This window comes from Schistocerca serialis, chromosome 4, assembly GCF_023864345.2.
Source record: "Schistocerca serialis cubense isolate TAMUIC-IGC-003099 chromosome 4, iqSchSeri2.2, whole genome shotgun sequence".
NCBI lineage: Eukaryota > Metazoa > Arthropoda > Insecta > Orthoptera > Acrididae > Schistocerca > Schistocerca serialis.
In genome coordinates this window covers 658,499,529-658,520,304 of record NC_064641.1, presented here as the reverse complement: position 1 = coordinate 658,520,304, position 20,776 = coordinate 658,499,529, and the positions used below count along the sequence as shown (strand labels likewise).

The 20,776-nt window shown below is 37.8% G+C and overlaps 1 protein-coding gene across 2 annotated transcripts in view; it reads right to left on the bottom strand.

Moving 5' to 3' along the window:
* LOC126475519 (uncharacterized oxidoreductase MSMEG_2408/MSMEI_2347-like) overlaps positions 1–20,131 on the bottom strand; it is a 37,018-nt gene extending 16,887 nt beyond the window's left edge. The window contains exons 1-3 of one of the 2 annotated variants that reach the window (XM_050103448.1): positions 19,914–20,131; positions 19,755–19,835; positions 7,400–7,507 (exon numbers count right to left, since the gene is read on the bottom strand). In XM_050103448.1, coding sequence (XP_049959405.1) covers positions 7,400–7,507; positions 19,755–19,835; positions 19,914–19,974 — 250 coding nt within the window. In that variant the 5' untranslated portion in view covers positions 19,975–20,131. The remainder of the gene's footprint in view (positions 1–7,399; positions 7,508–19,754; positions 19,836–19,913) is intronic. The other variant, XM_050103449.1, reaches the window with a different exon arrangement.
* Between the last annotated feature and the right edge of the window lie 645 nt (positions 20,132–20,776).

The window sequence follows — 20,776 nt, the reverse complement described above, 5'->3', positions numbered from 1 at the left end:
ATCTGGTGTGACTGTGTAAAGGCTTTCTTTAGTTTCACATAAAATTTAATGCAGACGCATTGCTCCTCTAATTTTGCCATCTCAAAATTCGCAAACTATGTGACACAGCATTCTACTCAATACAGAACTGAACAATAGCTAAAGGACATACAAAAATGAAACTTCCGGCAGATACACATTAAACAGAGGCATTGCAAGGGTGCCAGCTGCGTTTCACTCCAACACACCACTGACGTGAAATTACAAATGATCAAGAATTTTTTGAACAGATCTCGTATGTCATTGTCTTTGAAGCTGCAAAATAAGTCGAAAAGCTAGTTGCCTTCTTTTACATCCTAACTCAACCCAGGACATATTTGCCTTTTTTTTGTATTATGATATGAGCATTTTTCATTCTAATTCCCAACTTTTACTCACCATAATTGTGACATTAGATTGCCATAGCTTGGCAACTGATTTAAATTTTTGTTGACTTGGGTGACTTCTGATCTGGTGTAGGTTTTTTTATTGTCTTTCACACCACGGTGCTTATATCATGGCAATGGATAAAACTTTCACAAAACAACAGGACAACCATTAATTACACGTATTTATCTACATTCTTGCAAAATTTGAACCGATTCGTACAAGGCTTAAACACAGAAGTGGCATGTACTGCATTTAGCTCGACTCTAAACCATCATATCTCAACAATGGATAAAGGTTATATGGGAAAAAATTAGTTTTGACTTTATCCTTTTTTGTTTATCTTCATGCAAAGTTTGAACTGATTGGTACAAGTTTGAAGTATAGAAGCGGCATGCTTCATAAACATTCCAGAAAAACATAGTTTTTGCCCGTAAAATCCAGCATGTATAAAAAAACTCACAAAAAGTGTTTTTTACATGTAAAATCCAAATGAAGTTCAATTTTTGAAAGCTAGCTTTCAATTTTTGAAAGCTAGCTTTCAATTTTATCATAAGAATGCATTTTTTATTTATCTGATCTACTTCAAACCATTTCTGCACATTCAATTCACATAAGAACACATTTTACATGCTACATTTTACTCGATTTTAAACCATCATATCTCGATAACAGGTAAGGATTACTGGACGAAAAAAAAAAAAAAAAAAAGTTTCCACTTTATCCATTATTTACCTTCGTGCAAAGTTTGAACTGAGTCATGCAAATTTAAGGTATAGGAAGTGCTCATTTCAAAATCCACTGATAAAAAATGTGTTTTTTGCATGTTTTGGACATAAAATCCAAATGGTTCACATACAAATAATGCCATTGGCTGAGCATTAATTTCAGCCCAATTAAAATATTTTGCAAAAGGAATTAATCAATCCATACAATGTGCCTGGGCATGCAACTTTAGTTTGTCAAACCTTGCTTAATACTGTATAATGTAACATAGCTACAATAAAACATGTGTTTGAATGGCTGTACAAAAGGCTGCTGATCTGGGTCTAACTAAAAACATTTTACCCTTTGTTCCTTGCCCAAATGGGAACTAAGTGTCAGGACAACCCTAATCCCAAACCATGATTCTGCAACATATTTGTTTTTTCAAATATATTAATTAAAGCACTTCTGTTGTTGCTGTTGCATCCAAAAACCAGCTATTAGTAAATTTCTTAGTTGCTTTTTCTAATTACAACACAGAAGAATGTTTCACAATAATTATTTCATTTTACAAAATTAATTTTCATAATTTCAAACTATTGTAACAAGTGCCTAAGTGGTGTATTATTTTATGTTAACTCAAATAAGTCTTTGTAAAATATTTTCTTTGTATGTAAAATATACTTTTATTTCATTTTGTGTTAGGAGTCTTGGCAAGTTAGGTGTTTGTTACACACTTCACTTAAAATTTCTGGGCTGAAGGCCATGGTTGATATGTAAAACTTTCCCTTAATGTTTCAACTCTGGCTGCGGGAGACACCCACAGAGGTGAAGTGACAAATAACAATCAGAACTCAAGGGAGCGCTGAATATATAGGCATTATAGAGGGCACCACAGTCCACCAAGTAATGTTGGCTATGAGACTATCTCTGATAGTGCCAACATTCTCCATTGAAAGTAATCGATTATCATTCTGCCAGTGCAAAGACGACATCCATATTTTATCTAATTTTTCTGTTAGAATTATTACGATGTTTATAAATCTCAATAGCCTCCGTATATATGCACGCATGACAGTGTGATATTTTCAATATGACACTCATCTCACTGAATTTTATTTCATGACTACCCTCTTGGCACCCACGTTCTGCCATTGCCATTTTAAATGTATGTGCCAGACAGCAATTCCTCTTATGTTCAACTAGACAGTTGAAGTCATTAAACTGGAAATAGCAACTGTTAGTGCATGCTGTTGCTTGAGAAGAGATTTAAGGACTGCCTTCACGGAAATTAAACTCAAAGGACTGGTGGTTGAGGCGGAATGCATGGAGTTGAATACCATATTTATCATCAAAAAGTGTTTGAACCCAAGAACACAGAAAATTATTGTTTGAACAGTACACACACATGGAAATCAAGGTATAATACAATTAGCAGTACACAAATGGCTGGTGGAGCCATGCGCTCCGGTTTATGTATTAATTTGCTCCACAGGGGGTGCAGCTGACAGGATGCGCAAGCAACTACTGTCGTATTAGCAGGCCGGGTGGCTGAATCAAACTTCATCCGCAAACTATGAAGCAGCACACACACGAAGTTTCATTGCAAAGAAGTAAGCATGGTGATTAAGTCCATTTCTTCTGCAGTTGATGCAGGTTGTTCAGTCATGCAACATACTGCCACCAGTGTGTAGGCCAGGAAGTGGCTCGAGTGTGGACAGGTGTAATGCCCACCCCCTGTGAGCAGCCCATGTGGTAGGACAGCTGACACTGGTGCAGTGTCCCTTTTCATATCCAATTCCAACCCCAGACAAGGAAGTTTGAGTGAAGGTGGCAGAACAGGCAGTAGCAACGGAGACCTCAGCTGTGACAGCATGAGAGCCGGGGTCCCACTGGGGCCCCCCAACAGATGGAGGGGGCTCCCCACAGCAGAGGAGACAGTGGTAAAAACATCAGCAGTAGCAGTGAAGAAGGAATGGGCACTGGCTGTGATGTAGGAGACAGCTGGGCAGATGAAGGATGAGGTGGCAGTGGAGGTGTATCTAGTAAGCAGCCGCCTATGTGAGGTCATAGATGATCAACGTGTTATGACGCCCTCCTCTCAGCCATGCAGGTAACACACAGGCATCAGCCACTGGTACTCTTGATTACCACCAGCACCCATTTCGGCTGGCAGCCAAACCTGCGAGCCAAAATAGCTGTGCCAGGCTGGAAGCATTTCACGCCAATGCCAGTGGACAGTATTGCATTGGCCTGCGCAAGCAGATGTAGCAGAGTCGGGGGCTGACAACTGTGCAACAACTCTGCCATACTTTTATTGCCAACATGGGTGAACCCATAATAACTGAGAAACTGGTCAACAGCTACCTCTGATGACACATCCAAAACGTATATTTTCATCTGAGTCTTAAATGTTCATACTACTTATTCTGCTTCTCCATTTTATTGGGGGTGGAAAGGAGGAGCTGTGGCATGGCAAACACTACCTTTTTCACAAAAATCTTCAAATTCCCAAGATATGAACTGGAGGCCGTTGTTGGTAACTTTTGTATACAGAAGACCTTCCAGTGCAAAAATTTTTGACACAGAGGAAATTGTTGCTGCTGCATAAATAGAAAGACAATGCACCACATACGGAAACTTAAGAGTAAGCATCAATTACAACAAGCAAGTAGAACTTCCAAAAAGATCCCGCAAAATCAATATGAATTCGTTTCCAAGGCTGCTGTGTATCAGGCCACAGTGACAAAGAAGCACAAGGAGCTACCTGATAGATGGCACACTGTGGGCAGGCTGCAACAGCTCACGTTATTTGCCCATCAATGCCTGGCCAAAAAACATGTCTGCGTGCAGTGCTTTTGTAAGTGACAGACCCCAGTGGCCCACTTGTAATAAAACCATAACCTCAGGCGGAAAGGCAGATGGGACTAAAGCCCAAGGAGCAGTGTTTTCTGTAGCTTACAGTAACACTCTGCCCCAAAACAGGAAGACTATTTTGTAATGCATAGTAATTTCTCAAAAGATCAGAGGCATGGCCCAGAGGTTTGTCTGGCCAGCCATGTTGCACAAAAAAAACACAACTTAAAACAGGATCTGTGGCTGCAATTTTAATGCTAGTAGTAGGAAACCCATCAAAAACATTCGGAGCTTCGATGTCTAAATGAAAACAAAGTAATTCCTCTTCATCAAACTATGTCTCTGAACCAATCGGCAAACGCATGTGCATGTTGCACTGTAGGTCAATAATGTATCTCATAATTGTACTGAGACAGGAAAAGAGCCCACAACAGTACACATTGTGCAGCATTATCTGGAAGGAACGCCGAAGAGTTAAAAAGAGACAGCAATGGTTTGTGATGTGTGACTGGTGAAACTTAGACCCAGATAGAAAAACGTGACTTTTTTTTTAGAGCACAGACGACCGCCAAATCCTGTTTCTCTATCTGAGAATAATACTGTTGTGCCGAATTTAAGGATTTAGAGGCATAAGCAATAAGGTGCTCAGAACCGTCTGTATACTTATCAGCAAGGACAGCACCAACACCAAACTGAGATGCACTATTGCTAACACAAGGTGCTGGCTCAGCTGAAAAGTGACCAAACAAGGGGCTGACTGTAGCTTAGTTTTCAACAACCAGAATGCCTGTCACAAGCCAGGGACCAGTGGGAAGGAATACATTCCACAATAACGCGTGGAGTCGTCATGCCACGATAGCAGCATCTGGTATGAATTTGTGGTAGTATGCAATTTTGCCTAAAATACCTGTAATTTCTTGATGGACATGAGGTGTGGCAACACAGCAATAGCATCAATATGCTAGTGCAATGGTTTAATGCCAACATGTGACACTTCAAAACCCAAGCAAATGATGGGTGGTTAAAAAAACTGTGTCTTGTCCAAATTTCACTGTAACTCTGCAGACTGTAAAATAGAAAATGGAGCATGAAGGTACTGCAAATGTTCTGTAGAGGTACCAGATGCTACTATTACATCTAAATAGTTGATGCAGCCTGGAATTGATCTAATAAGTTGCTTTAAAAAGTGCTGAAAAAATAGCTGATGCACTTGCAACACCAAAAGGCAAATGCTGGTATTGATAAAGCCCAAACAGGGTATTAATAACAACAAGGCATTTAGATTCCTGGTTGAGCAGCAGTTGTAAATATGCCCCTGACAAGGCAATTTTTGAAAAATAATGGTGACCCAATAATTATAATTTTGTTAACAGCTTGTCATTGTGCGGCAAAGGAGGTATAATTTACTGGCAGGTTTTTTGACTATAACCAGTGTTGCTGATAATTCACTGGAAGAAACGGGTCAAATAACATCAGGGGATTGAAGAGAATCTAATTCTGCTTTGACTTGATCCTGTAAGGTTACAGTATCAGGCGGGTCCTGAAAAATCGGGGGTGGGCAGACTGTTTCATCATAATATAAGTCTGAAAATCTGTTACACAATCCAGTCTCGGGAAAAACAGAGAGCAAAATTTAGCAAAGAGAGCATCTATCTGCTAATATGGAACTTGATCAGAAACCAAATGCACTTCATGATTGAGCAGGAAAACTAAACAGATTTTCATTTTAAGCACTGCCGCCAACTAGGAATGTTAATGAACATGCCACAGCCTTGTAAGTCACAGGTGCAGATGCATTTCACATCTAGTATTGATACTAGCTCATTTTATTCTGCCATCTTGAATTGCAGCCAGCCAGTGACAGCATCTGGAAGTTAGTTGTAAGTGTCAGTTATCTGAACACAGGCCATTTTTCCAAGAGAACAAGCATAACAACTTTTTTCACTAAGTTTTTAATAAAGTTAGTAAGTTCATAATGACTATCTAGGGCCTGATGGCTTCCCACAAAATTTTGCCTGTGGTGACATTGTTTTTCGATTTTTACACTGTGAAACCACTGATTGACGATACCTCACCACCACCTCTGGCCACAAACTGCATAAAATTCACAATGAATGATATTTACTATGTGATTTTTTTACCTGGTAATAATCATAATGCCCCACTTATTTCACTCATAAAACAAAGTTCAGTTGCAGCACTCATTTCGAATTATTATTACAGGCAAATGAGTGAATGCATAGAATTCGCACAAGCAAATTTGGATGTGTAATAAGCAACTGAGTACCTTGGTAAAGGAATGCTGTCACTTAACATATCTTTTCTCAATAAGAGTTAAATGATAGTGGCACCTATGCCATTTTTTGTCACTAATGTTCATAACATGCATCAAAATACCCAGAGATTTGTCTATTATCTGTTATGACATCTTTGAATTTATGTTGCAGTTTTAATTATTCATAAAGAAATACTGGTACACTTAAAATAAGTCACAAACATTGGTTATGACTCATTCAGACTGAAGTTAGAAATGGCATTACCAATCAGGCAGCAGGAGTCGTACATAATTATCATCTGACGTGTATTAAAAACAGAGCAAATGACATCAATAACAAATGTAAATCACTCTGACACCACAACCAAGACTTTTCGGGGAGCCACTATGCCAATCTAACCTAACTTTTCATTCTACATAAAAATTGAGTTTGCTCTCTGGTTAGCTTTCTTGTAATAGGAATTAGACATCTAAAAATTGGACTTATGAATAGATTTATTGTTTATATCTAAAAACAAAGATGATGTGACTTACCGAACGAAAGTGCTGGCAGGTCGATAGACACACAAACAAACACAAACCTACACACAAAATTCTAGCTTTCGCAACAAACGGTTGCTTCGTCAGGAAAGAGGAAAGGAGAGGGAAAGACGAAAGGAAGTCGGTTTTAAGGGAGAGGGTAAGGAGTCATTCCAATCCCGGGAGCGGAAAGACTTACCTTAGGGGGAAAAAAGGAAGGGTATACACTCGCGCACACACACACACATATCCATCCACACATATACAGACACAAGCATGTCTGCTTGTGTCTGTATATGTGTGGATGGATATGTGTGTGTGTGCGCGAGTGTATACCTGTCCTTTTTTCCCCCTAAGGTAAGTCTTTCCGTTCCCAGGATTGGAATGACTCCTTACCCTCTCCCTTAAAACCCACTTCCTTTCGTCTTTCCCTCTTTCCTGATGAAGCAACCGTTTGTTGTGAAAGCTAGAATTTTGTGTGTATGTTTGTGTTTGTTTGTGTGTCTATCGACCTGCCAGCGCTTTCGTTCGGTAAGTCACATCATCTTTGTTTTTAGATATATTTTTCCCACGTGGAATGTTTCCCTCTATTATATAGATTTATTGTTTGTTACTTATAAACAAAATGCATTTATCTACCTAACTTGGTTGTGATAAATATATCTTCTCTTTTCAGGTTGTATTTTGGCAGTAAGTCTTTAAGTGCTAAGCCAATGTCCTCCTCATTGCCATACACTGCAGCAGTGTCTGAAATAAAGATAACACATTTTAAAATATCGGTGGAATCAGACCATACCATGCTTCTGATCGAGACATTTGGAGAGGATCCCAATGTTACACTTAAATTAATTACATACATTTATTTTTGTTAACAACAATACAAGATAAACATTAAGCACTTCCTAACCGCCACAGAATACACATGCAAAAATATTAAATATGTAGAAGGTAGTATACAAATACCCTTTCTTTAAGCATGTCACAAAAATGTGTTTGTTTTATATTGAAAACGCTAAAGACAAACTGAATTTAAAAAACTGAACTTGGATGGCAATGTGAAACTTAGCACAATTTACATACTCATAATGGAAGCAACACTTTTAAATACACCACACTTATAGCTGTTTAATAATCTGATGGTTGTGATCAGTATTCCTTTGGTGGGGGCATAAATATTTACAATGAATAGTTTTGTGTCAAACTAAACACTAAATACATAAATTAGTGACAGCACACCACTTTAGGTAGATGGTCTGAAAGTAATTTTGAGCAATAAGTAACTACAAAAAACAAACACACTGTCTTTGAAATACATAAACAAAAGTATAGTACCTAGTATTTTCATTGCTAGTTCAGGAAGAAAACTTGCTGTTTGTTTTGCAATAATGTTCAAAATATCATTTTCGTCAAAATTAAATGTTTGCTGACCTCATATTTCATGGCACATGTCCTTTATTTGTTTATCTTGGCCTCTTCTTCATGATAATTTTCTGTCGAATGCCCAACTTACATTCTGCCAAAGCTATGTTCAAATGGCTCTGAGCACTATGGGACTTAACATCTGAGGTCATCAGTCCCCTAGAACTTAGAACTGCTTAAACCTAACTAACCTAAGGACATCACACACATCCATGCCTGAGGCAGCATTAGAACCTGCGACCTTAGCGGTCGCGCGGTTCCAGGCTGAAGTGCTTAGAACCACTCGGCCACACTGGCCGGCCCAAAGCTATGTACCTCAGTTAAGATCATTTCATTAACAGATGGATAGGATTGAACAGCCAACAGATGGGAGATTTGCTTACATGTCAACACGATGTTTTGTTTCAGCTATTCCTCCCCCCACAAAAAATTATGCTTTTACAGTAAAAGGAAAGTGCACAATCCTGAAACTCCATAACTGGTGCAAACAGGACTGTTATTCATTTAACATATTTCATGCAGATGTATAAATGTCTTTTACACAGGTTACAGTCTAAAGTCTGGACTTGACTATTAGTCATACGTTTCACTGTATCACATCCCCAAATCCCACTACAGCCCCATGAGATGTAGCACGGAAGTTACATTCAACTTTTAGATTAAAATCATTCTCTAAAAAACATAGTAATTACAGTTTAGATAAATTCTTGAACTCTTTCCAACACATTAGTATGGAACAAGAAAATAGTTTCCCTAAGTCTGGAAATTTTTCCTTTAGCTCAATTGATGATGATGATGATGATAAGAATGCTGTAACTAAGTATTGTCACATTATAGACTGTCACTTACAACAATATGAGTTTTCAAGCTCATTAAATGAAACACAAATTTTAAAAGTGGTATTTTTTTCATGGTTTCAGTGAGCAATATTGTTTTCATTTTGATACAGTGCAGTGAAATCTACTTTCAGTAAAAGTCCCTTTTCCCAACTTGCTTAGCAAGAGCATCTAGAAACAGATAAATTACCTGAGCGATCAACAAGAAATTTTAGTCTCCAGCACTGACAATGTTGAGCACCAAAGGACAAAGTTCAAGACTAGTACTGTGCAATAAGTATAAACACATATGGTGTCAAGCAACGTTTCATAAAATTGGGAAAGACCAACCATGGTTTGACAGTCATGTTAGAAAGCTGCTATGAAAGCAAAAAGAGCTTCACTGTAAATTTAAACACAGCCAATTCTTCACACACAAACAAAAACTGAAAAAAGCCAAAATCAGCACAAGGACAGCTACGCATGAAGCATTCAGCATTTTTCAAAGTAAAATTCTATCTACCAACTTGACTGAAAATACTCTGAATTTTTGTTCTGATGTTAAATCAGTAAATGGTTGACCATAATGCATTGAAACAGCTGTTCACACAGATAAGAGCAAAACATTAAACATCTTTTTCACCAAACTGTTTCACTGAGGAGGATTCACTGTAGTTCCTTCTCTAAATCGTCATACAGATGTCAAAATTACACATCATAATACGTGACCGTGAAAGAGACAAGCAACTGAAATCACTCAACAGAGGGAAGGCCACTGCAACTGATGAGATATCAATAACTTTCTACATAGAGTATGTGAAAGACCTTGTTCCTCTTGTGGCAGCAGTGTACCCTAGGTCACTGGAGGAGCAAAGCGTTCCTAATGATTAGTAAACAGCACAGGTCATTCCCATTTCCAAGAAGAGTCATCAAAAATATGCACAAAACTTTAGGCCTTTATCTCTGACATCTGTCTGTTGTACAGTTTTGGAACAAGTTTTATGCTCACATATTACGACATTTCTGAAAACAGAAGAACACTGAATGAATCAACATGGGTTCTGAAGAAATGATCAACCTAACTCAGCCGCTTCATCCTCAAGGCCCAGAAAGCAGTAGACACCAGTGTCCAGGTGATGCCACACTCCTTGTCTTCTGGAAAGCATTTGGTGCAGTTCTGCACGTCACCAAATGAACAAAATACGGGTGTATGGACCATCAGACAAACTGTGTAAGTGGATTGAATAGTTTCTATCAGACAGAACACAACATATAATTCTCAACACAAAGGAATCTTCAGATGTAAATGTACAAGGGTGGTTCAAAAAGTTCTTGGAATCACCACGAGAGGTCAGCGCTAGTGCAACGAGTTGTTCACGTGATATTCATTGGACTGTTAACTGTAAACACATGCCACATCAGTGCTCTTGCAAGAGAGATGTGGCAGTGATGTGGCTCTGTTGTTCCCATGTAGTGATTTGTGAAGATGGAAAAAATAGAGATTCGAGCAGTGATTAAGTACTTCATAAAGAAAGGTATGAAAGCAAAGGACATTCATGCTGATTTCCAGAATACACTGGGGGACTCTGCTCCTTCATATTCAACTGTTGCCAAGTGGACAACTGAATTTTAATTTGTTCAGGAGAGCTCAGATGATGATCCACACAGTTGTTGGCCATGATGTGTCACTACTCCAGAAATCATTGCAAAAGTGCACAAAATGGTCATGGAGGATCATCAATTGAAAGTGCGTAAAATTGCTCATGCTTGCCAGACGTCATCTGAAAAGGTATATCACATTTTAACTGAAGAATTAGAAATGAAAAAAATTATCTGCAAGATGGGTGCCACGACCCTTGACGCTGGATCAAAAACACAAGAGAATGGACATATCGGAACAATGTTTGGCCTATTTTAGGAGAAACGAACATGATTTTTTGTGTCACTTTGTGACCACAGGTGGAACTTCGGTGCACTACTATACCCCAGAGACAGAACAACAGTCAAAGCAGTGGAAACATGCTGATTCTCCGACACCAAAGGAAGCAAAGACAATTCCTTCGGCACGAAAGTTCATGGCATCAGTGTTCTGGGATGTGAAGGGGATTCTGTTAGTAGATTACCTCCCCACTGTGCAAACAATTAGTGGAGAATATTATGCTAACCTCCTGGAGAAACTGCAACAAAAGAAACATGAAAAAAGGGCAGGTTTTGCAAGAAAGAAAGTTATCTTCCATCAAGACAATGTGCACCTGCACATGTGCCGTCGCCATGGCAAAATTATACGAACTACAGTATGAATTGTTGCCACACCCAGCTTATTCGCCTGATATGGCTTCATCAGACTTCCATCTCTTCCCAAAACAGAAAATTTTTCTTGGTGGATGATTCACTTCAAACGAAGAACTGATAGACAGAGTTGACAACTATTTTGCAGGCCTGGAGGAAACTCATTTTTGAGATGAGATCAACGCACTGGAACATCATTGGACCAAGTGCATTAATCTACAAGGAAACTACATTGAAAAATTAAAAAAGTTTCAGTGATGTAAGTACTTTTTTTCTACTCCATTCCGAGAACTTTTCAAACCACCCTTGTAACTTCAGGGAGTGTTATTTGACTGGTACTTTTCAAAATATATGTAAATGACCCATTGGATAATGTCAGAAGTTTGAAAAGGCTTTTCACACAGGGATGATTCACTTCAAACGAAGAACTGATAGACAGAGTTGACAACTATTTTGCAGGCCTGGAGGAAACTCATTTTTGAGATGAGATCAACGCACTGGAACACCGTTGGACCAAGTGCATTAATCTACAAGGAAACTACATTGAAAAATTAAAAAAGTTTCAGTGATGTAAGTACTTTTTTTCTATTTCATTCCGAGAACTTTTCAAACCACCCTTGTAACTTCAGGGAGTGTTATTTGACTGGTACTTTTCAAAATATATGTAAATGACCCATTGGATAACGTCAGAAGTTTGAAAAGGTTTTTCACACAGGACGCTGTTGTATACAGAAAAGTCACATTGCTAGAAAACTGTATCAAAATGCAGAAAGATCTGCAGAGGATCAATGCTTGGTGCAGGAAATGGCAACTGATCCTCAAAATAAGCAAATGTAACATATCGTACATAAATAAGCAGAAATAGCCATTACTGTACCATTACAAAAATGCAGATCACTGGAGACAGTCATACCCATAAAATATCTAGAAGTATGTGTACAAAGCAATTTATACTGGAACGACTACATAAAACTAATTGCAGGCAGGGCAGATGTCAGATTGAGATTTATTGAAAGAATCTTCAGGAGCATTAGTCTAATCACAAAGGAGGTAGCTTACAAAACCTTCATTTGACCAATGGGATCTGTACCAGATAGAATTGAGACGAGGAAATAGAGAAGAGCAGTGTGCTTCATTACAGGCTCATTTAGTAAGTATGAAAGTGTCATGGAGGTGCTCAGCCAACTTCAGTAGCAGGTGCTGCTAGAGAGGTGTTCTACATCACAGTGTAGTTTACTGTAAAGTTCTGAGAGCACACATTCCTAGACTAGTCAACCAGTACATTGCTTCCAACTATGTGTGTCTTGCAACAAGACCTTAAAGATAAAAATTAGAGAGATTGAGCACACAAAGAGGCTTACCAGCAATCATTCTTCCCAGGACTCATTCACACTGGAACAGAAAACAGGAGAAGTGACAGTGGTACACAAATCACCGTCCACCACACACTGTTAAGTGGCTTGCAGAGTATAGATGAGATAACTTTCTATTCCTAACACAAAACAAATGAGAAAGTAATGGTAAAATTTTGTGAATCTGATGCAGCAGATACTCAATGATATCATTGCCTATGGTGTCCATCAATTTCCGTCCACTGCTTTCAACATTGTTCCTTCTCTGCACGCAATAGATTTGATTAACAGTTCTCCTGGTTCTGTGGCAAAATTCATAATGTTACAGTTAATATTATATATTAAGAAGTTGAAACTGGCAGTGTCATGATATTTTACCATTTTTACCCTCATGAAGATGAATGAAGGCCTATCATGTAGTGGCAGTAGTTTTACAGATATTCCTACAATGAGAATCTGCTGATCTCAGGAGCTGAAGTTATATCTTTGAACTTGTGTACTTAAAAAAATATTAATTATGTATGCAGAAGAAAAGCAATAGCAGTAACTGCAGCATACTGGCTCTACTATACACTTATGGTTGTTGGGCAGAGCCATACGTGAGCCAGTAGCTAACAGCTAGGGCATACAAACTTTGGCAGTGACGCAAGCAGTGCTTGGAATGTCAATTTAACTGCCCATTTATAAACAAAAGCAAAGGCTGATAACATTAAACCCCTGCCAATTAATATTATAGAGGAGCAAGATTGCTTTTAGAGTGTGGGAAATTCATGATAGGTTCCCAATGATCCACAGAGAGACAAATTACAACTAGAAATAACCTGGTTGTCTTGCTTAGGACAGGTTGCCACTGGATTTAAAGTACAATGATTATTTCTGTTTAAGTGGGATATAGTTCAGACTCAGCCAACACGAGAAGTGGGCTCCCCTTTTCTTTCTCCTCTTTTTTTCTTTCCAAATGTGATGAAAATCACTCAACAAAGGATTTATTTATTATGCTGTCTGCACTGCAATTAGCTAGGGTTTAGAGTGGTTTTGCCAGTGCAAAAAGTGCAGAGACAGAAGGCCAATTCTGTTCTTGTATTATAAAGGGAATTAACAAGGTTTTCAATTAAATATGAACACAATTTCCTACTTCGTAGTGCGCCCTTTTTACCTCCATGAACTACAAAATGGTAGAGTTTGAGTGAACAGCCAATCAAGTTTTTCAGACACTTAATCATTTTAAGATGTAGAGGAGGCTGTAAAGAAAATTCTTGTTTAATGCTGTTCAGGAAAGTATGTTGGATAGTGGTTTTTAGTCCATAAAAAAGAAAAGGTTAAATTACCTCCTGTAAAGAACGAAGTTCAGCTAATCTTCTCCTGATTTACGACAGCATTAACTGCTGCATGGTAGAAAATAATTAAAAAGATTCAAATAACACTTGCTTTTGGTTCCAGTAACTGTGCACTATGTCAGAAATTATTTTGCTGCCTGAGAACGGCAGTTAAATAACAGCTCTGGTATTAACTGTTATGGAAAGCTTTCCTCTGATTTCAAAACAATTATGTTTAGTAGATGCAGATCAGATATTTAGTTATGGCTATTTTCTTTTGATGCCACGGCATCCATATCATTTATTCAAGGGTAAAAAATGCCTTTCACTGCCAGTAATTTATAAATTCATATTATACAGCTAGTTTTACAAGGATTAACTCAACTGTATACATTTATGTGCAAATAACACACTTGCACTGTATGTAAGAGTGTCCTCATTATGGCTGTCATTATTCTGTTGTTAAGAAAATAAAACACATAGGCAGTGGTCACATCAAATGTTGGTTTGATTTAGAATATTTGTCTGAATTGATTTAAGAAAACTGCAGAAAACACAGATCTGAATGGTCGGTTATTGTCATGATAAGAGTATCTGGACCTACTCAGAGTAGCAGCTCTGCTGTACTGCTTTTCCAATTTAACATCCAAGTACTGTGGTTTTCTACGGTGTTTATTACTGGATTGGTGCACAAGTTTGTAGTGTTTCTTCAGTTGAAACTTCCGGGCTGAGAGGCTGTGGTCGATGTATAAAATTTCCACCAAACGTTTTGTCACCATCTGCGGGAGACATCTTCTGAGGTCATCCGACTACTCAGCCCAGAAGTTTCAGCTGAAGACAACACCGGCTGTGAAAGCCTACATTGGATGATTTGTAGTGATTATCTACAAGCTTAATAAACATGACTGATACACATGCCACACTTTAGTCATCAATAATACATTCTCCTTTACTATTTATAATAGTCTGGCAAAACTGGGGTAGCTTTTTGATTCCGTGACTGAAGAAATCATATGGTTTTGAGGAGAAGAACTCATGTTCAGAGTGCATTTTTATCAGGAAAGGAAGTTCCTTGAAGGTTGTTCGATAGAGAGCAGAAAAGGTGAAAATCTGAGGATCCAAGATCAGGTCAATAAGGTGGGTGTGGAATGACCTCCCAGTTTAACTCCAGTAGTGTTTTTTGTCAATGTAGCAGAATGCAGGTCAGCGTTATCATGGAGTAGCATCATCACATACAATTTTCCTGGTTGTGGTTCTTGGATTCTCTCTGCAAGGTGTCTTAATTGTTGGCAATAAATGTCAGCAGTGATGGTTACTACTTGGGAAAGCGATTCGTAGTACACCACATCGTCACTGATCCGGATATGCAGAACATTATCCTTTGTGTATGCGCACAGTTCTTTGTATAGGGCAGTTGTTGGTTTTGTTTGGGTTCAAACATGCCTTTCTTAGCATAAAGACATCATTTATCACTACCAGAAATGATACAGGACAGGAATGGTCAGTGTTGTTCATGAGCCAATTGATGACAAGTAAACAGAGATGCACATACGGGACGCCACAGATTCTTGTGAGTTTATGTTAGAGCATGAGGTACCCACACACCTGATTTTTCTAACTTTCCCCATTGCAAGCAAATGCTGCACGATGGTGAAATGATCACAGTTGTTCACATTTACCAGTTCTCAAGTACACTGAGATGAATCACTGTGGATTAATGCATTTAAACAATCCTTATCAAATCCTGAATGTCTTCCTGAACATGGAGATTCACTAACGCTGAACCAATCCTCCTTAAAACAACAGAACCATTTTCTTACTGTGCTCCGTCCAATGGCTTTATCCCCATGCATGGTATAAGTGTTTCTGGCTGTGTCCACTGATGTCACCTCTCCGTGGAACTCAATCAGAAGGATATGCCAGCAATGTTCTGATTTCCTCATTTGGCACTCCATTTTCTAGCATCCACAACTCCACTCACTATTTCCAAATGACAATATGCAAACTCAGATAGCAACTGTGAACTAAAAGTAAAAAATGACAACTGACAAATAAAATCATAGCAACCAGCATATCAATAAGCAAAACAAAACTGCTACAAGCTTATGTACCAGCCTAATATTTCTTGTTGATGCCCTTCTTTTATCAAAGGCGATGTAATTTCAACACTACAAAACCGGAAGAGCAGTGTTTTCCTTCATGTTTGATATCTGTCTGGACAGACAAAACAAACACCTATCCTTCTGAACTTGAGACCAGTGTCTTAACAAACACACTACCTCATTTGGTTCTTCGTTTATTTCATTACATAGATTCTTGGAGGTCTTTTGTTGCTAATGAATATGTTACATCAGTGCAGGCAATAAATCTTTATGATCACACAAAGATCTGTCCTAAACAATAAGCAATTTACATCACCAAAGCTGCACAAGGCTATTTTTTAAAAAAATTACATTACTGGTTCCAGGCGTTACTTTTCTTCAATAGATGTGAGACCTATGTTATACAAACAAAAGTACACATTCACTATACACTTCAGACAACAACATAAAAAGTAAATTTAACAATTACTAGAATAAACAAGAGATTCTTATATAATGTGTTTATATATAGGGTTTGTATAAATGTAAGGAATCTGTATTCTGGATAAAATGTATTGAAAATATCACTACAAACAATTAAAACTCTTCAAAATTGGACCCTTAGTTGTCAACACACTTCTACCAACATGTTTCCCACTCTTGGAAAGCACAATGGAAGTCAGGTTTCTTAAGATCTTGGAAGTCATTTTCCAGAATGTACTTCAAGCAGCATATCAAAGTCAGTTTGACCTGAGCTAAAACCTCATTATGTTATTCTTTGAGGGTTATATTCACTCAAGCGAACAGATAAAACTCTACCAGGGTCCCTCATGACTGGAGGGGGTTGGGCAAGCACTGTGATGCTGTTTCAAGTAGATAGTCATTGACCACAAAGCAGTGCAGTTGGTCATGATGCAACATCCAACTGCAAGCAAAGCCTGGTCTCACTCAGTTGACCCTACTCTTCAGTCTTCTCTGCATGTCTATGAAGTCACAGTCTATCCCTCACATCCATCACTCACTCAAATGCACAATGTCCTCATGGTTGAGCTTTCTGCCCAGGGTTCATTTTCTACACTCTATCATCTTCAAAGCACATATGGCATCTCAAAACAGCAGCTTTTCAGAAGTTTTCACTTGCAAACACTTTCTGCATCATGGTCAATGTCTCCATAAATAATCTGCTAAGTCTCACACAGAATTTTATGGTGTAACACTGTACAGTAGAATGTTGTGTTCTGAGATTCACCTGAGCCTACATACTGGGGTACACTAAAATTATGATACCAACCATATGGAAGCTCATGGGCAAAATGATACCAGGTGAAATTTGAAGGCGGCGAATCCCTCCATTGAAGCTATCTGGAGTGAGTACACTGGGACATACAGTAGCATCCAAAAACTTTAGGACTCATTACTTTTACACAAACCTTGTATGTATATGGATTAAAGTGTATTTTTTTATTTTGAGCTGCTCATCATTCTGTTTCCTACAGTGTACAGGGATCGTGTGTTCCTGTTTTTGTACAGCTTAGATCTTGCGTTACTAGATAAACAGCAATGCCTGAAACTGGTCATGAAATAAAGCAAATTTTATTCATCCGTGGTGATTTAACAAAGCACAGTAATTTACTTGCCAAAGGATCATTTGATAATGAATAGCATTTTTCAGTTTAATCTGAGAAAAGCCATAAGCAATATACACAGACACATAAAGGTATAAACATATGTTTAAGACAGATGGACGGCCTTGGGCTTGTTAAAGTAACTATTACTACATATTCATTAAGTGATTTAGAATGAAATACAACAGGATGGCCACATAATAGAGAGTGAGCCTCCACCTTCCAAAATACAAGGCCAGTGTCTTAACAAATGCACTACCTCATTGAGTTCATACATACCATACAATTTTGTTATATTTTTATGTACTTGGAACAATTTAGTTTGATACGATTGGAAACTATTAGATGCTTTTCATTGCCTATTGACACTCACTGCACACACATGAAGGGGCTGCCACAAATCTTCCTTCAGCACTTCTGAAAATGCTGAGTCAGAATCCCCTCATGATGAGTGAGATGCTGAGCTCAGAAAGATATAATTTTGGTTCCCTAATACAGCTACAAAGGAGACCTGAATGAAATCCTTAGAGGTATTAGAGCCTTTCAGAATGAAAAAATGGCACCTACAAAACAGCTCGAATGAGAAATGATCAGGTAGTTTGATTTTATATAATACTACATCACAGTAAGAAAAATTAAGAAGTAAACACACTAGTACACATGTCTGAAATAAATAGCTAAAACAATAAATTTAAATCAATATGGAATTGTTAAAGCAGAGAAATGGAAAGAAGTCAAATGAGAGAATATTATTTCCATTAAAAAAAAAAAAAAAAAAATACCAGCGTAATAAGACATGGTCCAAGTGAAACAGATCATTTTTAATAAATACTTTTTAACGACAGGTTAAAATACTGATGCAAATAAAGCAAGATGTAAAACAAGCTGAAGAATCAACGCAGATAAAACTTAATGGCATTAAAATTTTTCTCTCATCCTACTGGAAATTATGAAGAACATCAAGGCCCTCAAGCAAATGTTCACATGTGGCTGCAGTACTATAATACATAACATTTTTGGCCTTATTAATTCATGTTATACTCCCAGGCAGACAAAAAAAGATTCATATCTTGTACTTAATCACACTCTTAAGACACCCTGTATATTTTTAATAAATGTGAACAATTTTTGCGCAATTGACAAATTGCTCATCATAGTATTTACTATGAATATGATCTACAGAACAAAACAAACTCAACTAATTCAGAATAAGTAAATGAAACGGAGAATTTTTTTACAAGTTCAATGAATTAGCTAATTTTCAAGTAAGAAGACAAAATCAATTTAAACTTTTTTTCCAGCTACAGTGAATTATTGTGCAATGACCACCTTCTATGAAATGTGATAGACTCATGCCCTTAACTGTTATATTCTCCACATCACTGCCTTGCTTTGATAGCTCTAAGCATTACAGACACCAATAAGAATATTCTGACATATGGTTTTCCATTTTTCCGAGGGAGTGCCTTAGTCTCTCAAGTAGGCTACATCCCATTTATAATGCATATACCTAAATTTCAATAATTAGGTCATTAGCTTTATTGACATCAGGCTGTTTATATAACAACGTTAGGGAAAAGTAATTTATTTATTCTAGAAAAATGTTTGATGCAGCCTAGACATTTTCTTCAATCAGCTGCAGCATCTCTTGCATTTGTCACATATTTCTGTAACACAGGTGTGAAACTCATTTCTGAAACTCAGTCTGCAGGTAGGCACACACAATTCAGACGGATTGTTGTTGACTGGTAAAAATCATATGATAAACTCACTTGCAGTCGCCAGTATCCTCATAGACAAAACGCATTAATAATATTTTCTCAACTGAGATAGTTGATAGGGTTGTCGCTAAACATATCACGTAAACCACAAACTTAGCAAATGTAAATTAAGCTGCAACATTGGCAAACCTACTCTCTTTTCCCGAATTTCTGTGATTTACGTTTTGGTCCATTTAACAAAATAAATAAAATCCTGTTATGCTAAGAATAGTGTTGGGCCACCACTTTTTTTGGTCTCGATGCTTGCGTACTTCCTGTTAGCAACTTTATCGTATAATACAATCAGTAAATTATTCAATAGTTTTTAACACCTTACCGATAGATTTGTATCCAGCTTTGAGTGCAGCATCAATTACGCTGTATATTAGATTTTTTCCCTTTATTTTATATGTGCCAACTGAAATAGAACAAAGAACTGATAGCAGGTATTACAAATCAACGCCACTCCTTACAGTCAGTCAAGTTTTATTCTTACATCCAACCATGGGAAACTCTCGTCCTGTATTTAACTTGTATACATAATCTTGGACATCCATGACACGGAGGTGTACTAAAAATTTTTTGTTATTTACGGCTTAAATCTTCTTGAAATTGTACTCAGTTCTACTTCTATCATTCACAAACGCGCCATATCACGAGTATATTTATTTAGATTTTCGAATTTGACCACGCTGATAACAGCTGACGCACAGCTACTCTCTCTCTCTCTTCAATCACAACAAAGCAATGAACTCGTGACGTAGAGATTATTGTGACAAAATGTCAGTAGGATCTTTGAACTATCGAATCGCAATACAGAGATCTGGAGCCGGATTCACACACTCGTTTTGACTTCATAGCCAGTGACATATTGCTGAGGCACACAAAAAAATGTATTTCGCGCTGTTGTTCGTCGCACTGTGTTCTCGCCTGCTTGTGTAAAAATCGTGACCTGTTGCGTATCCCGGCAAGAAGCAATATTTCCTTTTTTTTTTTTTTTTTGTAATCTTCTCAATTGTTCGCATTACTTTCAGAGTGAAATAAGCAAAAACGCATCGTACTCTGCGTTTGCTAAGTGCATTAACTTTGAGCCTAGAACCGAGGGCATTCATTACCACTGGTTTACAAAAGATTTTGAATTGCAACTTGAATGGTTGTCTTGTTGTAAACGAGAGGACAAGATCAATATTAAGAACACAATGATACATTTCGAACATTTTCGTCCGCAGGATTACAAACGGGACATGCAAAATGAATTGTTGGATTTATCTACAAGGAAGTTGCTGAAGTCAGATGTAACTCCATCCCAAAAAATACCTAGCAGTAGACTGATGACCTTAGAAGTTAAGTCCCATAAGA